Source organism: Megascapheus bottae, chromosome 17 (assembly GCF_031878675.1).
Source record: "Megascapheus bottae isolate mThoBot1 chromosome 17, mThoBot2.hap1, whole genome shotgun sequence".
NCBI classification, from domain to species: domain Eukaryota; kingdom Metazoa; phylum Chordata; class Mammalia; order Rodentia; family Geomyidae; genus Megascapheus; species Megascapheus bottae.
In genome coordinates, this window is record NC_143525.1 from 33,139,404 (window position 1) to 33,158,786 (window position 19,383).

General features: G+C 52.6%; 1 protein-coding gene across 1 annotated transcript in view; it reads right to left on the reverse strand.

Annotated features, from left to right (window-relative positions):
* Positions 1–1,916: 1,916 nt before the first annotated feature.
* Srcin1 (SRC kinase signaling inhibitor 1) overlaps positions 1,917–19,383 on the reverse strand; it is a 53,098-nt gene continuing 35,631 nt past the window's right edge. The window contains exons 13-21 of the mRNA XM_090350729.1: positions 19,132–19,262; positions 18,838–18,985; positions 18,251–18,497; positions 16,410–16,644; positions 14,823–14,977; positions 14,386–14,538; positions 10,190–10,759; positions 8,938–9,084; positions 1,917–2,676 (exon numbers count right to left, since the gene is read on the reverse strand). Coding sequence (XP_090206855.1) covers positions 2,542–2,676; positions 8,938–9,084; positions 10,190–10,759; positions 14,386–14,538; positions 14,823–14,977; positions 16,410–16,644; positions 18,251–18,497; positions 18,838–18,985; positions 19,132–19,262 — 1,921 coding nt within the window. The 3' untranslated portion in view covers positions 1,917–2,541. The remainder of the gene's footprint in view (positions 2,677–8,937; positions 9,085–10,189; positions 10,760–14,385; positions 14,539–14,822; positions 14,978–16,409; positions 16,645–18,250; positions 18,498–18,837; positions 18,986–19,131; positions 19,263–19,383) is intronic.

Sequence of the window (19,383 nt, forward strand, 5' to 3'; positions counted from 1 at the left end):
GCAGGAATGATGGGACACACACGCGTGCTCACACCCAAAGAAGGACTCCCACACTCTTATCTGCACCAGCACACAGGTACAAACATACACACCTGCAAACCCAGGTCACATGCACCTCCACAGACACACCCCTATCCATCCACACAGGGTCCCTACACAAATAGCCAGGCATTATGCACATTCATACTCATATTTGCATGCTAATGCCCCAGCAGGTCACACGCACCTAGGTGCACACGCCTCTGCATGTGATCGGCCATGCCTGTGCACGCATGTCCCATGCATCTGCACACATGGTCATTGGGCCTGTGCTCGCATGCATGCACACACACAGGCTGCACATTCTCCCACACAAATGCCTCCTGGCCCAAGGGAAGAAGACTTGACTTATGCTTGAGAAGCTGGGGTGGGGCAGGGCTCCCTCCATGGCCCCTTGTGGACGGACTTTCCTCCCCTTTCCCTCCTCCTCCTCCCCAAGAGACATTCAACTCAAGACAATGACAGTGGGGCACACACTCAGATCACACAGGGCTGAGTGGGGGACAAGCAAAGAGCAGCAAGCAGAGTGTAATGGCGTGAAGGGAGGAGGGGGGCATCTCTCCCCCTCCCCTCCCAAGTCAGGGGTCTCTACAGCCAAATCAAACCAAACCGCTTCACTGGACCACAAAAGCCAGGCCGTGTGCCTGTCCCAGCCCCCCTCCCGCCGCCGAAACAGCGGCTAGGGAGAGAATGCCATGGTTTTCTTTTTTTTTCTTTTTTTAAATATTTATATATATTTATATTACGTATATCATATATATATAATATGTAAATATATTTTTAAAACAATATAAAATGTTAAGACACTTCACTTAAATGTAAAGAGTTGCCTGCAATTAAAAGTAATTGCATCATTTATGAGGTCCTTTTTTTTTCTCCTATTTTCTAGGGTTTTTTTTTTTCTTTTTTCCTTTCTTTTTCTTTTCCAGGAGGGATTTCTTTTTCCTCTCATTATTTTTCAAAAAGGCTTGCTTGCCTTGGTACAAAAATGATCCAAAGCTAAAAAAGAAAGATGAAACAACAGAAACCAAAACCAAATAAATGAAGAAACACAACCGCATTTCCCACCCCTCCCCAAGCCCTCAGCAGCTTCCTCTGGCTGTCCCCAAGCGCTGCCTCCTCTACCACACCCCAGACTCTTGGGGTTCTACCTCCTTCAATGGCTCCTTTGTCCTGTGCTTTGAGGGGGACCAGTCTCAAGGCCCACTCCTTGTGCTTAATACACCCTGTGCTCCAAATGGAACCCGGGGAGCCCATTCCATCCTTCTCCCACTTCTCCACATCACCTCCCTGCTGGCCCCTGTGGCCCCCTGGGAGGAAGCAGGGCTGAGTGCTCTCACCCTACAAGGGGCTTCTGCAAGGGAGGGCACTCGGCCGGCTGCTCAGGCCTTGGGGACCCTCAGACGTCTCGCCAGTGATCACTGGATCCCCACAGGTCTCACCCCATTCCCTGATAACCCTCAAGTCACAGGAGGATAGCTGAAGGTCACATTGCCACCAGCTGTGGGGTCAAGAGCTCATCCTCACTGCACCCCACCACTTCCCTCAGTCTGTCCCCTTTCCCCTACCACCACACCCTCCCCACCCTCCAGGCCTCCAAATCTAATTCTCTAGGCCCTTTAACTGTGCCGACCCCACCCCCATTAAATAAGTTAATGGCATTTAAAGTGCTAAATTAGGAAACTGAAATGCCCCTCCCCGGGCTGCCCTCTCCCAAGGCAGAGCCCCGGCGGCAGAGTGCATGCAGGACCACCCTCCACAGGGCCTCCTTCTGCCCATAGCACCGGCCCAGCAGCCTCTGCCACACCACACTGGGCTCCAGTAAGCCAGCTCCTCCCCAGCCACACAGCCTCCAGCCTCACACCCAGCCTGAGTCGCATCTGTCTTTCTTGCCCACTGGGGCTGGAGAGGAAGGGAGCGGAGCAGCAGAGGTGTCCACTGTCTCTTCTGAGGTTGGACAGGGAGTGGGGCATCTCCAGGGCCGGAGCCTCCCGTGTCCCATGGTCCAGCCTGATGGTTGGTCCAATGTCCACTGCTTCTCCGAGAAGGGATGCAGTAAGGGGAGGAGTCTCTTGCTGCTCCAGGTCTCCGTGGCTCAGAGTTTGTTCCAGGTATTCTTGGGAAATCGGGGAGGGGGGAAGGAGGGGGCTGGGAGGTGGGAACTTCAGGATGGACTTGGGAGGAGGCAGGTGAGAGAGAAGAGGGAGAGAGGATGATAGGATGTGGGCCAGGGACAGGCCACTAGGGAACAGGAGGAAATTAAAGGAAGGTGGTGTGTTTGGTTTTTACTTGTATTCTTTTGCTTTTAAAAATTAAAAAAAAAAGATAATTTAAAGTGATTCATTTTAAAAACCAGAAACACCAATGGGAATGGATACAGAGGTCTGAGGTGGGCCACATGCACGTGGCAACCCTGTGAAGGGGAGGTGGAGTGGAGATGGAGGGGGGGGTGATGACGGGGAGGAGAGAGGGCACGGGCTGGGATGGAGGTGGGAGGGACTTCTAGAAGGAGATGGAAGAATTCCTTGCCCCAAAGGAAGTCAATACAGGGATGGAGGTTCTGGAACCCGAGGGCTTTTCTGAGACTGGGCTCGAGGTCTCATTCGACCCGCTCATCTCTTTAGATGGTTTAGTGGCCTGGAACAAAAACAGGGGTCAGGGGTGAGAGAGGGCAAGGGAGAGCCTCAGCACTGGCTCCCAGCTGAAGTTTTGAAAAATGGATAAACCTCCATAAATCCAAGGCGGAGCTAACTGCAATAGCGAGAAACCAGAGGGGCATCGGGAGAGAGGGGTCCCCTGAACTGGGGAGATGGGGCACTGGGCAAGGACAGAAAGGAAGTAGGGAAGGGGTGTGAGATTCCCATCAAAGGGTCTAAAACCAGAGTAGGGGGTCACCCAAGGTTACTGATAGGAAAGAGAAGGCAGAAGAGAGACACCAAGGAGCACAAGAGAGACCCAACCCAGGACAGGCAGAGGGGACAAGGTGGGGGAGGGGATGGGGAGAAGGAAAGGAGAAGAATGAAAGGTTAGCTGGGACAGGGATGCATCTGGAGCCAGAAGCAGAGGGGTCAGCAGCCCAGCCCAGCAACCAGGAAACATCCAGGCTTCACCTGGAGGTCTCTGGAAGAGGCAGGAGTAAGCCTATCTTCCTGGGCACCCCAAAAAGCCCCAGCTAAGGATCTGGGGGAAAAGATACTTGTGATATCCATCCTTCCCTCAAGGTGCAAAAGGCCTCATTGCAGCAGTGTCCCCCCAACTCTCAGCACCCCTACGGATAGCAGGGGGGCACTCCCCAGGACATATCCTGTGCTCCCTGCTGGCTCTCAGCGCTAGAACTTTCTGCCCACCTTCCTTCCCACCTCCCAGACACTCCCTGGGCCTAGGCTGCTTGTGGAGAGCCGCTCTCTGGAGCAGTGCTCTCCAAAGCATGGTTCCAGAGTTGTGGGCATCACCTCCGAGGGGCACGTGTGGCATGTGTCACATGAAGAGCCCAGCTTCGTGTCCAGAAGCTTCTCAGATGTGAGCTGGGGAATGTGCATTGTAAGCAGATGCCCTAGGTAAATCTGCTACACATTTAACTTTGGGAACCCCTGGGTTTGGATAAAACAAACCAGGCTGAATTCTCTGGGTAAATGTATGTACTGTGTCTATTAGGCTTATTTAGCTCCTTGTGTGACAATTGAATACTCTTGATTTAAAAAAAAAAAAAAAGAAGAAGAAGAAAGAAAAAAAAGAAGTTAGGCAGTGGGGCTGGGAGTTTGGCCTAGTGGTAGAGTGCTTGCCTAGCATGCACGAATACCCGGGTTCAATTCCTTGGTACCACATACATAGCAAAAAGCCAGAAGTGGTGCTGTGGCTCAAGTGGTAGAGCTCTAGCCTAGAGAAAGTCCAAGGACAGTGCTCAGGCCCTGAGCTCAAGCCCAGGACTGGCAAAAAAAAAAAAAAAAGAAGTTAGGCAGTGTGACACATCCATACTCCTAGCCCTTAGAAGGCTGTGGTAGAAGAACTCAGAGTTTGCGGCCAGCCTGAGCTATAAGGATAGGTCTCAAAAAGCAAACAAGCAAGCAAGCACCAGTGGCTCACACCTGTAATTACAGCTACTTAAGAGGCTGAAATCTGGAGATTGTGATTCAAAGCCAACTGGCCCCAGAAGTCTGTGAAATTGTTTTTTTGGTCCCCCACCCCACCCCCGCCAGTCCTGGGGGCTTGAGCTCAGGGCCTGAGCACTGTCCTTGGGCTTTCTCAAGGCTAGAGCTCTACCACTTCAACCACAGCACCATTTCCAGCCTTTTCTATGTATGTGGTACCAAAGACCCAAACCCGGTCTTCATGCATGCTAGGCAAGCACTCTACCACTAGGCCAAACTCCTGGCCCTCTTTTTTTTTTTTTTTTTCCCTGTTGACCATCCTGGGGCTTGAACTCAGCTTCTTTTGTTCAAGGCTAGCAGGCTAGCACTCTGCCACTTAAGCCACAATTCCATTTCTTCTGAGATTCTTATCTTCAGTTAATAACCAAAAAAAAAAAAAAAACCCAACAAAAACAAAAACAAACAAACAAAAAAACCGTAGAAGTAAAATTAACTGACTCGGGCCTGGAGTTTGGCCTAGTGGTAGAGTGCTTGCCTAGCATGCACGAAGACCCAGGTTTGATTCCTTGGTACCACATACATAGAAAAAGCCAGAAGTGGTGCTGAGGCTCAAGTGGTAGAATTCTAGCCTTGAGAAAAATCCAAGGACAGTGCTCAGGCCTGAGCTTAAGCCCAGGACTGGCAAAAACAAAACAAAACAAAAAAAACCTTTAGTGACTCAAGTGGTAGAGTACCAGCCTTGAATGAAAAATTTGAGCATCAGTACCCAGGCCCTGAATTCAAGCTTCAGTCCTGGCTGGCAGGCAGACAGACAAGTGCACACACTCACGCGCGCACGCACACACACACACACACACACACACACACACACACACACAGAACACAAAACACACACTGAAAAGTTAAGACTCCTCCCTTCTGTATTCTGGCATATGACCAGATAGCTCTCTGGGGCTAGCTCTGCACAGGCTCTCCCAGGTGTCTTAGAGGGGAAAGCTCAAATCTCAAGCAAGCCCTGCCTTCTGCTGCAGGGAGACAGGGGGACAGCAAGTCTCAGCTGGCTTCTTCTTTCCCAGTGGCATAAATAGCCTACTGGATGAGAGTCAGGTTTGATGACACAGCCCTTTGCAAATGACATTTCCCCTTTATCAAAGGCAAGGTAAGATTCAGATCTTCCAAGGCCAGAAGTGTGGCCTAATGGTAAAGTGCTTGAATAGCATACATGAAGCCCTGGGTTTGATTCCTTGGTACCACATATACAGAGAAAGCCAGAAGTGGTGCTGTGGTAGAGTGCTAGCCTTAAGGAAAACCCAAGGACAGTGCTCAGGCCCTGAGTTCAAGCTCCAAGGCTGGCCAAAAAAAAGATTATAGCTCTTCATAGATCTTCTAGTCTGTCCCCTTTACCTAGTCTGTCTCCTCCACCTAGTCTGTCCCCTCTACCTAGTCTGTCCCCCCTACCTTGGCTGCTCCTCCTTTAGTCAGGATTCAAGGGCTGCAGCCTCAGAACCAGCTTCCCCCCCACCCCCAGCCCCAGCAAATGCTATGGGTCAAACTCAGCTCTCCTAGGGCTCCAGTATCTGGGCTGGAGACACACTCAACACGGGCAGTCCAGAGCCCGAGATGAACCCCCATCCCAGGGCCTTTTACCTCACTACTCCCCCCATTCCAGCCTTCCCTGTTCAAGTCCTTTCCCTGAAAGCCCCATGGGAGGAAAGCACAGCTCCTGTCTCCCAGGCATCCCTTTATATCCCTCCATGTACCCAAGCAAGAGGCTGGTTTCCTCCTTGCTAACCTCTTTGTTCAGAGCTGGCCTTTCTAGTTAAAAGCTTTTTCTGTTCCTTTTAGCCTCTTTTCAGCCCCTTGGTCTATTACAAGCTTTGATCTTGGGGACACCTGACTTCAAGCTTTTGCCACCTCTGGCTGGAGGGCCCTTTCTCCTCTGCCAGGACATCGCCTTTAGTCCTGTGTGGCTGCCTCCAGGGTCCCTGTCTCATCACAGAGACCACTCGCGGTTGCTCCGTAGCATGTGATTTATGAGGTCCTCATGACCATCTTCCCTCCCAGGAGTCTCTGATCACAGGTCCATCCAAAACTCATGGCTGTGAAGCTGAGGCTGCAGGCCCCACCCTGCCCTGCGACACCTCCATCCTGTGCTGCTCGGGTGATGTGGCCATCGCGGGGGGTTTCTCATCACTTCTCTGTTAGTTGCCAGTCTTCTTCTGGGTCCCAACTTTGTCTAGAGTAGCAGAACTTTGTCCCCTTTGTAGCAAGGAAGAAACCTCATAGACATTCAGCTTTTGTTGGGAACATGTAGCTGCCTCCTTCCCTGCCTACCTGAGGATCACAACGCACTGTGCGCTCTGGGCGGCAGTGCCCAGCCCAGCCCATGTCTGACATGGAGTTTCCTACAAGACTGAATGGCCCCGCTGCTGCTGCAGAGCCCTCTGCCTGCCTTGCCTGGGTCACGGCCAGGGCCTCGCAGGAACTAAGAAGAGCAGGAAGCTCTGCTATGCTCCCTTGCAATCTCCTCTAAGTAGGCCACTCCTCCCACTCAGCCCTGGGTGCCTTGATATATCCATTTATCCCTCATATGAGGGACTCAGATGAGCCATGAGACAGGGTAATTTATAGGCCTCTTACTGTTAATGCAACAGGGTGTCCACATTAAGCTCTGTGTGTGTGTGTGTGTGTGTGTGTGTGTGTGTGTGTGTGTGTGTGTGTGTGTGTGTGTACCTGCTGGTACTGGGGCTTGAATTCTGCATCTAGGTACTGTCCCTTAGCATTTTTTTTTGGTGGGGGGCCTTGAACTTGGCCTGGGTGCTGTCCCTAAACTCTTCAGCTTAGACTACTGCCCTGAGCTCTTCAGCTCAAGGGTAGGCTCCCACCCATGAGCTAAGCCCCACTTCCCATTTTCTAGAGGTTAATTGAAGAGTTTCAGGTCCTTTTGTGCCCTGACTGGCTTTGAACCTTGTTGTCAGATCTCAGCCTCCTGAGTAGCTAGGATTACAGGCATGAGCCACCGCGCCCAGCACCCTTAGCTTTTTTGTTCAAGACTGGCACTCTCCACTTGGGCTATAGCTCCAGTTCTGGATTTTTGCTGGTTAATTGGAGATAAGCCTTATAAACTTTTCTGCCTGGTCTGGCTTCGAACCACGATCCTCAGATCTAAGCCTCCGGAGTAGCTAGGATTGCCGGCATGACTTGTGCCTGGTTCACACCACACTTTTGATCCTTGCACTGTGAGAAATCTCCACCACTCTTTCATCCCAAGCACAGCATCTCCTCAGTGCCCCTGTATCAGCAGGCACTGTTTTGCAATGCACTCGTCCTGTAAATGCTCTTCCCGCATTTGTTTTTCTTTTCTTTTTCAGCTGCAGAGTCTGAACTCAGTGCCTGGGCACTGTCCCTGAGCTCATTTTGCTCAAAGCTAGTGCCCTACCACTTTTAGCCACAGTACCACTTCTGGTGAGTAACCAGAGTTAAGAGTCTCACAGACTTGGGCTGGGAGTTTGGCCTAGTGGTTAAAGTGCCTGCCTAGCATGCATGAAGGCCCGGGTTCGATTCCTCGGTACCACATACATAGAAAAAAGCCAGAAGTGGTGCTGAGGCTCAAGAGCTACAGCTCTAGCCTTGAGAAAGTCCAAGGACAGTGCTCAGGCCCTGAGCTCAAGCCCAGGACTGGCAAAAAAAAAAAAAAAAAAAAAAAGAGTCTCACAGACTTTTCTGCCCTGACTGGCTTTGAATCCTAACCCTCAGATTTCAGCCTCCTGAATGGCTAGGATTACAGATGTGAGCCACCAGTGCCTGGCTCTTTCCTCTATTTCCTATTCTCCTCCATTTCATCACAGTGAAACACAGCTTTGACCACCAAGCAGGAACACCAGAGTTATCCCTGGCACACACATACTCCAGCCTAGAGGAGTGCTGGATCATTGTGTGGCTTTTCAAAGCTCTTCCTTATGCCACAGGGATCTGTGATTTCAGAACCTGATGCATGGTTGTTTTGTTTTTTGTTTGTTTTGTCAGTCCTAGGGCTTGAACTCAGGGTTTGGGCACTCTCCTTGGGCTTTCTCAAGGCTAACCCTCTACTACTTAACCCTCTACCACTGGCTTTTTCTGTGTATGTGGTACCAAGGAATCAAACCCAAGGCTTCATATCTAACCTCCTGTCTCTGTGCCTTCTGGAAATCAGAGCATCTGGACAGATCAAGGCCCACATTGACACCAGAATGGGCCTGACATCCTGGGGGTGCTACCCAAGTACCTGGCAGATGTGTCATCATCCAGCCTGATCACATTACAGACTATGGGCCATGAGTCCTCATGGGTGAGGGAGCAGGGTCATTGTACCCCTGCAGTCCCCTGTTCTCGTCTGGGGGCCAAATGACCTCCCCTCAGCACCACCCTAGCTTTGCTTCCTCAGCTGAGTAAGACAAGAGGGCCAAACAGCAAGTGGGACCAGTGCATGGGAAGGATAGAGGAGGCCAGCAAGGAAGCAGTAGAGTGAGGCACCTGGGACAGGTTGGCTTTAGCAGGGAGGTGGCTGCTGATGGTCACAGATCCACCTCGCCCCCTCCCTCAGGGGCAAGTGACATGTCACCAGGGCACAGGGTTGGGGTTTTTTTGTTTGTTTGCTTGTTTTTTTTTTTTTTTTTTGTGGGTCATAGGGCTTGAACTCGGCCTGGGCACTGTCCCTGAGCACTTCAGCTCAAGACTACCACCTTACAGGGTACAGGTTTTCTGGGCAGGAACAGGAAGAGCGACTCACAGCAGAGGCTCACCGCCCTCACACTCAGACCCCTGCCCTCACCTGCTGCTGGGCCTGGATCCTCATGTACTCGGCCCTCTGCTTGCTGTGCTTGCCTTTGTCAGGGCTGCCCACCTGGCTCTGGGCTGTCTTCAGCCGAGAGGCCCCTGGAGTCACCACCTTCATGGGTGGCACGCTGCCACCTCCACTCTGCAGGAAGAGAAACAGAGTTGTGGTTGGAGGGTCTCATGTGGAATCTTTGGTAGAGGGGGTCTCGGGCTGGGATACCCTCAGTGAGCCCCACCCCCACCCCAGAGGTTCTTTCCTGGCTCCACTCAGCCCCACTCTGACTTGGGGCTTCCTCGTGTGGCCTAGAGGCAGCTGGTGCTCTTTTGAGGAGGTGACAGTCCTTAGCACCATGTCTGCTCTTGGCAAGGGACACACCCTAATGGTCCTGGAAGCACAGGGCTAGGCAGGAAGCGCTCTCCCCCCACTCCCACCCCCCCACTAATGAGGACTGAACCTAGAACCTTGCAATGCTTTTTTTTTTTTTTTTTGCCAGTCCTGGGGTTTGAACTCAGGGCCTGAGCACTGTCCTTGAGCTTTTTCAAGGCTAGTACTCTACCACTTGAGCCACAGCACCACTTCCAGCTTTTTCTATGAATGTGGTACAGAGGTATTGAACCTGGGTCTTTGTGCCTGCTAGGCAAACACTTTACCACTAGGCCAAACTCCCAGCCCTTATAATGCTACTGCTGAGCAACATTCTTGGTTTTTTGTTTTCTTTCTTTTCTCTTCTTTTGGTATGGGGGGCAGAGGGATTCTCTAAGAACAGACAGAGAGAAGTATCAACCTTAGGCCCCTTAGTGGAGGGGAAGAGAAGGTCATCCCAAACATGTGCATGTCTGGCCCCCTGGGCCCCGTCATGTACCGGGCCTGCTCAGAGGTGCTCTGGGGACCCAAAAGCACAAGCAGAGAAATGACAGAGACAGAATCGGAGACAGGAGTGGGGAGCATGAAGTGGAGGGGGGGTTAGATCTTTATTTGTTGGTATGTAGATACAGAGTAGAGGGGGAGAGGTCCTTCCAGGTTTTTTGCCAAGGCTGAGAGGGCTGAGTCCTGGAGTGGCTAGCTTCCCAGCCTCCCCAGGCTCAACCACATGCCCCTGCCTGGCAGTGGGCTCCCTGGAAGTGGGAGACTGAAAGAAGGGTAGGAGGAGAGCTGGTGTGGGACCCCAGCAGCCCCCGTTCCCTCTACTCTGAAGGCCCAGAGACTGGAGCAGGAAGACAGCAGAAGACTGAGGGGAGGCATCCACCTGCAGCCTGGGGGGAAGGAGCGGGGTGCTTCCAGGGTGCCTCATGGTAGGGGCAGTGCCCATCTCATTCAAGGTGGCTTCCAGCTCCCAGAGCGTCTCCTCTAGACTGTCCATCCGCTGCAGGGTGGAGCTTCCTGTTGAGGAGCCAGGGCCAGCTGTAGGCTGCTCCGCAGTGCAGGTTTGACAAGCTTGTCCAGAATCCTTGGGGGTCTCTTCTGAATGCTTCTCAGTAATGCAAAGTGGAGTCTCCTCCAGAGCGGGTCCCAAAGGACAGGTGACTCTGTCTCCTGAATCCTCTGAGTTTCGACTTCCTGTGGCCAGGTTCTTCAGAGCTTCCCCTTTCTCCTTGGGCATCAGGCTGTTCCTGGGCCCGGGAGCCTCAGTCGCTGGCCCTGGCAGGACCTGTGGACCATTCCTGGCCCTCCTACTGCCAGCTGGGGTGCGGGGTCTCGGCATGGGAGCTATCCTGGGACCTGGTTTCTCAAAGTTGGCTTCTGGTGGGGAAGAACTGGGGTGACATTCTGTCAAGATAATCTGTGGGACACAGAATACCCTGGGGCCTGGGGCTGCCTGGAGGGAGAAGAAAAGTGAGGAAGGAGGTGATTCCCAATAAGCTACAGTCCTAGTTGAGATGGCAAGTTTGAGATGGGTAAGCCTAGACCCTTCTACTCGCAGTTAGGGGACACTGAGCAGGGGAAGGGTAACTACTGTTACCCAGGTCACTGGAGGCACAGCCTAGTTCCAGATAGACAATTTACCTGGAAGCTCAGGGATATATATATGTATATATATTCATTGATATATTATATGGAGACATACACATATCGCTGTATATACAGACACACATATGTATTATATAATATATAACATGGGTATATGTAATATATATAAGGGTACATATATATTTAATTTCTCATTGCCCAGCCTGAACCTGGTAGCAAGTTCCAGGGTTAACCCCAGAAGTCTGCCCATCTGCAGTAGTGTGAGGCTGGGGTGCATTTAGTGAGTTCACCCGGGAATGTGCAGAGCATAATGCTTCGCATGTGGTGAGCTAATGCAAGCTATTTGCTGAATTGGATGGAATGATCTGCCTTCCAGGGCAGAGAGGAGGTATCAGCCCAGCCGCATCTCCAGCCAGAGGCTCCTGGTCCCTCCTGCCAACGTAAATACCTCCCAAGGGGGCTTCACAGTAAAGGGTGGGGCTCAGCCTCAGCCGGTCCTCGTCTTCTTCACCCTTGGGCACCTGCTCCTGTGTGAGCATCCCCACTCTGAACCTGACTGGGATCCACAGAGAACCCCAAGGAGCTCCCAGTCTGAGTGGGTCATGGCCTAGTTCTAAGCATCTATACATCTGTATCTTCGATGCTTACAGCCACCCATGAAAGGACCACCCCTCAATGCCCCTGACTGTCACAGACTCTTAGATAGTGGCAGAGCCATGATTTGAACCCAGACAGCCTGACTCCAAGTCCAGTGCTCTTTCCACTAAAAGGATCTGTGTCGGGGTATGCAGGGAAACAGACTTCAACCACCCCTCCCAGGCCAACCCCCAGCCCTGCACCTGCTTACCTGGAAGTGGGGTGCTGCAGGCAGGGAAGTCCCCACTTGCCCGGCTCCACTGCCCGATGGCACTTGGGGTGCAGAGGGACAGTCAGGCCCAAAAGGTTAGGGAAAGGGCTTTGTCCATCGGACCCTCTCAGAGAAGGTCCCCAAAACTGGAGAGTAGCAGAGCTGGTACTAGGGCGCAGCCACCCAGGAGGTGCCCCTCCCATGCTTCTCAGCCCCCGACAGCTCCTCAGATTTCTCTGTGTCACCCCCAGGTCGACCCACAGCACTGCCCAGGGTCTGATCTGTCTGCTCCCCTGCCCCAAGACCAAAGCACCACCAAAGCCTCAGACCGGCATTCAGGCAGCTGCCCTCACAAACCCACTAAGCACCAGAAATCGCTCCCATCCCTTCCTCCGTCACAGTCCCATAGGCAGCACAAAGCAGGTTCACCCCCAAATTCCCAAGAGAAAATAAGTGAGGTAGGACAATAACAGAGGACTCAAGTTAGAGAAAAGGAAGAACTGCCCAATGCTGAAAGACAGGACAGCAGCTAAGAAAGTAGCATGGGTGTCTTCCATTGCAAGCTCCCCCACCAATGGGGACATGGTACAGGGAAGACTGTAGGGGGGAGCCATCTTGCTCCCACAGTGCAAGGCAAAGATTCTAGTAGGAAAAGCAGACCACCTCCCCTGGAACAAGCAGCAGAGCAAGGTATGAGGGAGGAAACTAAGAAAGGGCTCCAGACTTCCTTTGTTGTTGTTTTGTTTGTTTGGCTAGTCGTGGGACTTGAACTCAGGTCCTGTGCACTGTTCTTGGATACTTTTTGCTTTGCCACTTGAGACACAGCACCACTTCTGGCTTTTTCTGAGTATGTGGTACTGAGGAATCGAAGCTAGGGCTTCGTGCATGCTAGGCGAGTACTCTACCATTAGGCTACACTCCTGGCCCCCATGTTGTTGTTTTTGCCAGTCCTGGGGCTGGAACTTAGGGCCTGAACACTGTTCTTGAGCTTTTTGCTCAAGGCTAGCACTCTATCCCCTGAGCCACAATTCCATTTCTGGCTTTTCTTTTTCTTTCTTTTCTTTTTCTTTTTTTGGTGATTAATTGGAGATACAAGTCTCACAGACAGACTTTTTTGACCACCTGGCTTTGGACCTTGATCCTTAAATCTTAGCCTCCTGAGTAGCTAGGATTATAGCCATGAGTCACCAGCACCCTGCCAAAGTATTTTGAGTTAGACCCTATCATCTTGTGAACCAAAATCAAAGTACACACTGACCTAAGACAACTTTCAGGCTTTAGGCCAGAATCTAAACCCATGCTGCAAACCACAACAAAACACTCAAGCCACTGAAAGCCGGACTGGGAACCATGCCTGTAAAAGAACGAGGACTCAAAGGGTCACCACACACCAGGCTGCTGAAGTCTGTGGGGAGGACCCACCTATGAGGTCACAAGAAGGCTGAGCTGTGTGGCTCTTGGTGTAGGAAGCAGGGGGGGCGCGGCAGTGATGGGAGGGCGTGGCGTGAGGGCATGTTAGCAGGTTAGCGTGAGAGGTGCAGAGAGGAAGCTGTGGAGGCACAGGCAGAGAGAAAGCTGTGAGAGGTGTGGGGCAGCCCGGTTACCTTCCGTGTGGGGCCCGGGGCTGTGAACCCGGGGGCCCCCAGATCCTGAGGGGACAGCAAGATGGGGATCGGCTGACGGCGGGGTGTAGGGGGAAGGGAGGACACTGAGCTTCTTTCAAACACCTGGGGAGCAGAAGGTGGGGCAGGTTTGAAGGAGGGGTTCCAGGGAGGATGAGGGTGCTGGTTGATGCCCAGGCACCCATGGGGAGGATAGCCTGGGATGGCATGGGTTCCCAGCCTCACCCCTTAATCCATCACTGTCGCAGCTGACAGGCTCTACCCTCCATTTTCTCTCCTCTTTCAGGGGTCCCTGATGCTTTAGGGCTCCAGCATTAGGGGAGAGGGGTTGGGGACCAGAGGGCTAAGCACATTAAAGTGCAGTTTCCCACGGTACTGGAGAGCCACAGGGCCCTTGGACGAATGGAATGTGAAGGGCTCTATGCTCAGAATACTCTGGGCGCAGTCTCACAGCACACTAGCTGTTCCTGAACATGCAATCTCAGAGTACGCAGGCCTGGAGCGTCCACACTCCACTGCGTCTTGGGGATGCTGAAGTGAATTTCAGAAATTACAATAAAAATATTTTAAAAAACCCTCAAACTTCCAAAGAGTGGCCCAGGAAGATTCTCCCAAGTGCTAGAATTACAGGTGTGTACCACCTGGCGCAAAGAGGGACTGTTGACTCTTCTGTGTGTGTGCTGGTCCTGGAGCTTGGAAGGGAGATGTCTCTGAGGTTCTTTGCTCAAAGATAGTATGCTCTACCAACTGAGCCACAGCTCCACTTCCAGCTTTTTGGGATTCATTGGAGATAGACATCTCACAGACCTTCCCTGCTTGGGCTGGCTCAAGTATGAGTCACCAGCATCCAGCTTTGACTCCTCTATTTTACAGCGAAGAATGTGGGCAAGGATCCCAGGCTTAGCACGCACTGCCTGCCCTAGTCCTATTGCCTCACCCTAGAGCCAATCTGGCAGGGAAGTAGGCTTGGCTGAGGCCTGGGGGCCAGGCACCCCCCTAACCCACCTCCAGCTCAGCGATGATGCGGTCCTCGTCGTCCTCATCTTTGATGGCAGAAGCCATGATGGGTGGAGTGGATGCAGGTCGGGCCACCTCAGACACAGCCCGGCGCAGCTTCACCTGGGGTTTCTGCACCTCCAGCTCCTCAGATTCAGCTTTCTGCAAAATCCAGGTGCTCCAGCATCAGCTTACCTCCCGGGCCCCAGACCATCTTCCACTTGCGCCAGCTCAGCACCTGCTACTTCCTCCATCTTCACCAAAATACCCCCACCAGGAAGGGGGCATGGGGAGAACGCATGCAAATCCACATTCTTAGGATCTACCACGACCTTGGGATCTACCTGTCTCTCCCACTGTCCCTCCCACCTCGAGGGTTTCCAGAGGTCAGGGCAGGCTTCTCCCTCCCTCGAACCCCTGGGATCCCCCTCAGGTTAGAGCAGCACCTTGATGAAGGCCGAGTCTTTCTTGCTGGTGATCACCACCTCTCCCGTGCGTGTGGTGGTCAGGCCATGGGAGGAGGGAAAGCTCCGACGGGGAGGAGGTGGCGGGGGTGATTTGGAGGGCTTTTCCGTGCGGTATCGGGGCACTGTCAGTTCATCTGCAGGCAGCCAAGAGGCTAGGGTCAGAAGGCCACCCCAGTCCTGAAGCTTCAGCACCGTGTCTCACTGCAAGGGTTTGATAAACCTTGTTCCCACCCCCGAGGAGGACTGAGAGAGGAAGGGTCAAGGAAAAGGACACAGGGCCTGCCTGCTCCCCTGGCTTCTCTACGCCATCTAGCCCTACCCAGCATCCGAGAGCTTGCTAAACTGCTGCTCAGGATCCTTCCTTGGGCTGCTAAACCAGCACTTGAACAGTTCCCCAGTGAGTCACGCACTCAGTCAGCTTTGGGAAGCATAGCCCCCATCCATCCTCTTGCCACGGCCCCTCAGCCCCTGCCAGGCTCAGAGCTGCAGCCTGGCCCAGCCCACCAGCTTTCCCCCCAGCCCAGTGCAATGCCCCAGCCTTGTGTCTGGGGAAATCTGCTGAAAGGTCACGTCCATCATAACACTGCCCTACTTTTGATCCCCCAGTGGCTCCCCATCACCCCAAACTAGACTGGGATCCCCAGCCCAGTGCCTTCTCTTCGTCCCTGCCAACCTTTAGTCTCTGCTCTGCTTGTTACTGCCAAGGTGGACATGAATCTTGGGGAGGGGAACCCTATACAGGCTGTGTCCATTTTCTGGTCAGCTGGGGAATGTCTGCGCCCCCACCCCCCCGGCCGTCCAGTGCTTCCTCAAGGACTATACAGCATGGGTCACCTCACCAGCCACATTTGGTCCCTGGGTTCTTTCTTAATTACACTGCATTGTAGCGGGGGTGGGAGAGCATATCACTTAGCCATGTGGAGTGGTAATGCCTGATTGTGTAATGGGAATTGTGACCAAGTGAGTGACTGACTAGCTCCCGCTGGGGTTGTTATGAAACTAGAAGGCATTTGGACAGTTTGTACCACAGAGTCATACGTGCTTGCAAACATGGACATGAATGTTATGCCCGCTAAATCCGATTTAATAGGAGCTTAGGAGCTCCTTGAAAGCAGGCCCTGACTTCTTTGTCCCCATCATCTTGCACACAGTAGGTATTTTAATAAAATGTGTTGCTGGAATGAATAAATGAATGAACTACGACTTCCCTGTCTGCTCAGATTCTGCCTCCCCACAATCCCTCAGTCTTAGGAGTCAAAAACCATTGTCAGCACAGGTCACCACGACACACACTCTCAGTGCTGCCTGGAACTGACAGGAATGTATTTGTCCTCTCTCTGTGGCTCTCAGGGCAGTGGAAGAGCCTTAAGAGAGTCCAGTCAAAAGGACTCTCCTTTTGAGTCCTGATCTTCCTCAATAGTTGAGGATGGGCTGCTGGTGGCCAGTGTCCCCTACTGTGGCAGCCTGGCTCTTGTGGCATTCATAATCCAATACCTCCCCAATGACCAAGAACCCTGAGGATGGGGCTCCCCATCTCTGAGCTCCTCACTAGCCCTTCTGCTTTACCTGAGCCCCTCCTTCCACTGGGCTCCGTTCGAGGAGCTGCCTTCTGGCTGTGGGGCACCTTGGGAGGCTTGTGGTCTGGAGTGGGGGTGGGACCCGGGTGGGCTTTGCTGGCACAGTCCAGGTCAGGGATGGCCTTGAGAAGCTCAGCCTGTGTCTCCTCCAGCAGCCGATTGATGTCCTTGGCGCTGTACTGGGTCAAAGCTGCCCTCTTCTCCTCCCAGTCTCGCTCTGCAGCCTGGACAGGAGGGGCTGAGGGTCAGGACTCCTGACCTTGCTCCTCCCCAGCTCCAGGGCTCAGGGACTTCCCCCAGCTCCACGTGAAGGGACGGACAGGGTACCTCACTGTGACTCAATCCCAGCAGACGCTGGGCCTTTCTATGTGGATATTATACACTGGCCCTGTGGGTCAGGGATGCCATCTGTATTAGCCTTGTTTACAGACATTCTATTTTGTGCCTGATTCACTAGCCATTATCCTATTCACTTTGGGATTTTGTTTTTGTTTTGATTTTTTTTGTTTTTTGGCAGTACTAGAGTTTGGACTCATGGCCTCATGCTTGCCAAGCAGGGACTCTTACCACTGAACCATGCCTCAAGCTCTGATTATTATTTTTGCCAGTCTTGTAGCTTGAACTCAGGTCCTGAGCACTGTCCTTGGGCTTTCTCAAACCCAGTGTTCTACCACTTGAACCACAGAGCCACTTCTAGCCTTTTCTGTGTATATGGCTTTTTCTGTGTATATTTTTTTCCTTATATTTTTCAGATAACTCTCACTTCCTGCCAGTACCTAGGTGCAATCCAGTCCCCCTGTGGGAAGTTTCCCAGTAGCTGGGATAATAGGCATGGACCACTGGGTCCAGTTCTTCATTAAGAAGTCTCAGCCTTTGGTTGGGAGTTTGGCTTAGTGGTAAAGTGCTTGCCCAGCATGCATGAAGACCCAGGTTCAACTCCTGGGTATTACATACATAGAAAAAATCTAGAAGTGGTGCTGAGGCTCAAGGACAATGCTCAGGCCCTGAGCTCAAGCCCAGGACTGGCCAAAAAAAAGTCTCAGCTAGGGGCTGGGAGTTTGGCTTAGTGGTAAAGTGCTTGCCTAGCATGCATGAAGATCTGGGTTTGATTCCTCACTACCACAGATAGGGGAAATAAAAAAGCCAGAAGTGGTGGTGTGGCTCAAGTAGCAGAGTGCTTGCTAGCTAGCCTTGAGGAAAAAGCCCACAGAAAGTACTTAGGCCCCGAGTTCAAGCCCCAGGACTGGCAAGAAAAGAAGTCCCAGCAGGGAAAGGTGGCTACTTAGGAGGCAGAGATCTGAGGATCAAGGTTCAAAGCCAGCCTGGGCACAAAAGAACCCGAGACTCTTATCTCCAACTAACCTCTAGAAAATGGGAAGTGGGGCCTAGCTCAAGGGTGGGACAGTAGCTTGGAGCTTGAAGAACTCAGGGACAACGCCCAGGCCAAGTTCAAGCCCTATCACACACACACACACACACACACACACACACACACACACACACACACACACACACACACATCTCATTCCAGTGGCTCACATCTGTAATCCTAGCTTCTCAGGAGGCTGAGATCTGAGGATCACAGTTCAAAGCCAGCCTGGGCAGAAAAGTCCATGAGATACTTATCTCCAATTAACCAACTTTTTATCCCTTACTGCTCTGATGACTACAGCATTCTGTCTGGGATTGTTACCCTCATTGTGCTTCTGAGACTTTCATTGGAGAACTGATCTTCCTCCTCCCCCTCCCAAATGATGCTGTTTTGGCACTTGTCACTTGAACTTGAGAACACAGCTTGTGCCCCTCACCCCCACTCCCAGGCCCCAGCACCTCAACGGACACAGCCTTGTCCATGCTTCTCTTGCCGGGAGTATCCAGGCCTTTGGAGGGATTGCTGCCCTTAGGGGTGAGAGGGGCTCCTTCAACCGGCCCAGTCAGCTCATGGAGGTTCAGTGGAGGACTCGGGGGTGGCATTTCAAAGTCCAAGCCCTTGTTGAAATCCGTCTCTGCAGTCACCTTCTTGGGAGACTGACTGAGGATGTTGTTGGGGGGTGGCCACACACCCTCATCCACTTGCCTGGGGTGGGGAGAGTGTGGAGCAGCTGTGAGGCTGAGGTGAGAGGTGATGGCCCCCCTTGGAGGAAGTTGGGGTGTGAGGAGGGCTGAGGAGTCTTGCAGGGGAGCTATGGGGAGGCCTGGAGAGGAGCATGAGGGCAAGCCATACCTTGCCCTTGACCATTGAGGGGTCACAGGTCAAAATTAAAGTACCTACCCCCATTGGCACATCAGGGACCTTTGGGGGAGTCAGGCCAAAAGTCCATCCATCCTTATGGATCTGGACCCAGTGTGTGGACCACCTCCCCCACCCACCCACACACACCACAGGCACAGGAAATCAGAAACAGGGAGAGAATGACCTGCGAATCTGGGCCAGTGTGTCCGTGACCCCACGACAGCGCTTGAGGAGCCCATCCAGGCGTTGTGGCTCCTCCTTCAGGAATTTCACTGCCTCCACCTCCACACGCAGTACTACCCGCATCTTGCTCTGTAAGCCTGGGAAGTGAGCTGAGGGAATAGGGAGGAGTAAGCTGGAAGGGAAGGAGAGAGGGAGGAGGGCAAGCTGGAAAGACTAAGGAACAGGTGATGTTGCTAGAATCAGAGCAGGGACTTTCACCCTGGCTCAGGGGTCACTGTCTCCAACACAAGCTCACCCTTAAGCTCTGTCAGCGTTTCTCCAAGCTGCTTCAGCACCAGTGCCTTCTCCTCCAGCTCAGGGCCGGGCACCAGCCGATGGTTGTGAGATATATCCCTCTGGATCTTCTCCACTGACTTCTCCAAGTCACTGCAGCCACAGAGAGACCCTCTCAGCCCCTCTGGCCCCAGCCCAGCCCCCTGAAATTGGGCAGCTGGAAAGAAATCAAGCCACTAGTCAGATCAAAATTGAAAGCAATCTTCCAGGCCAC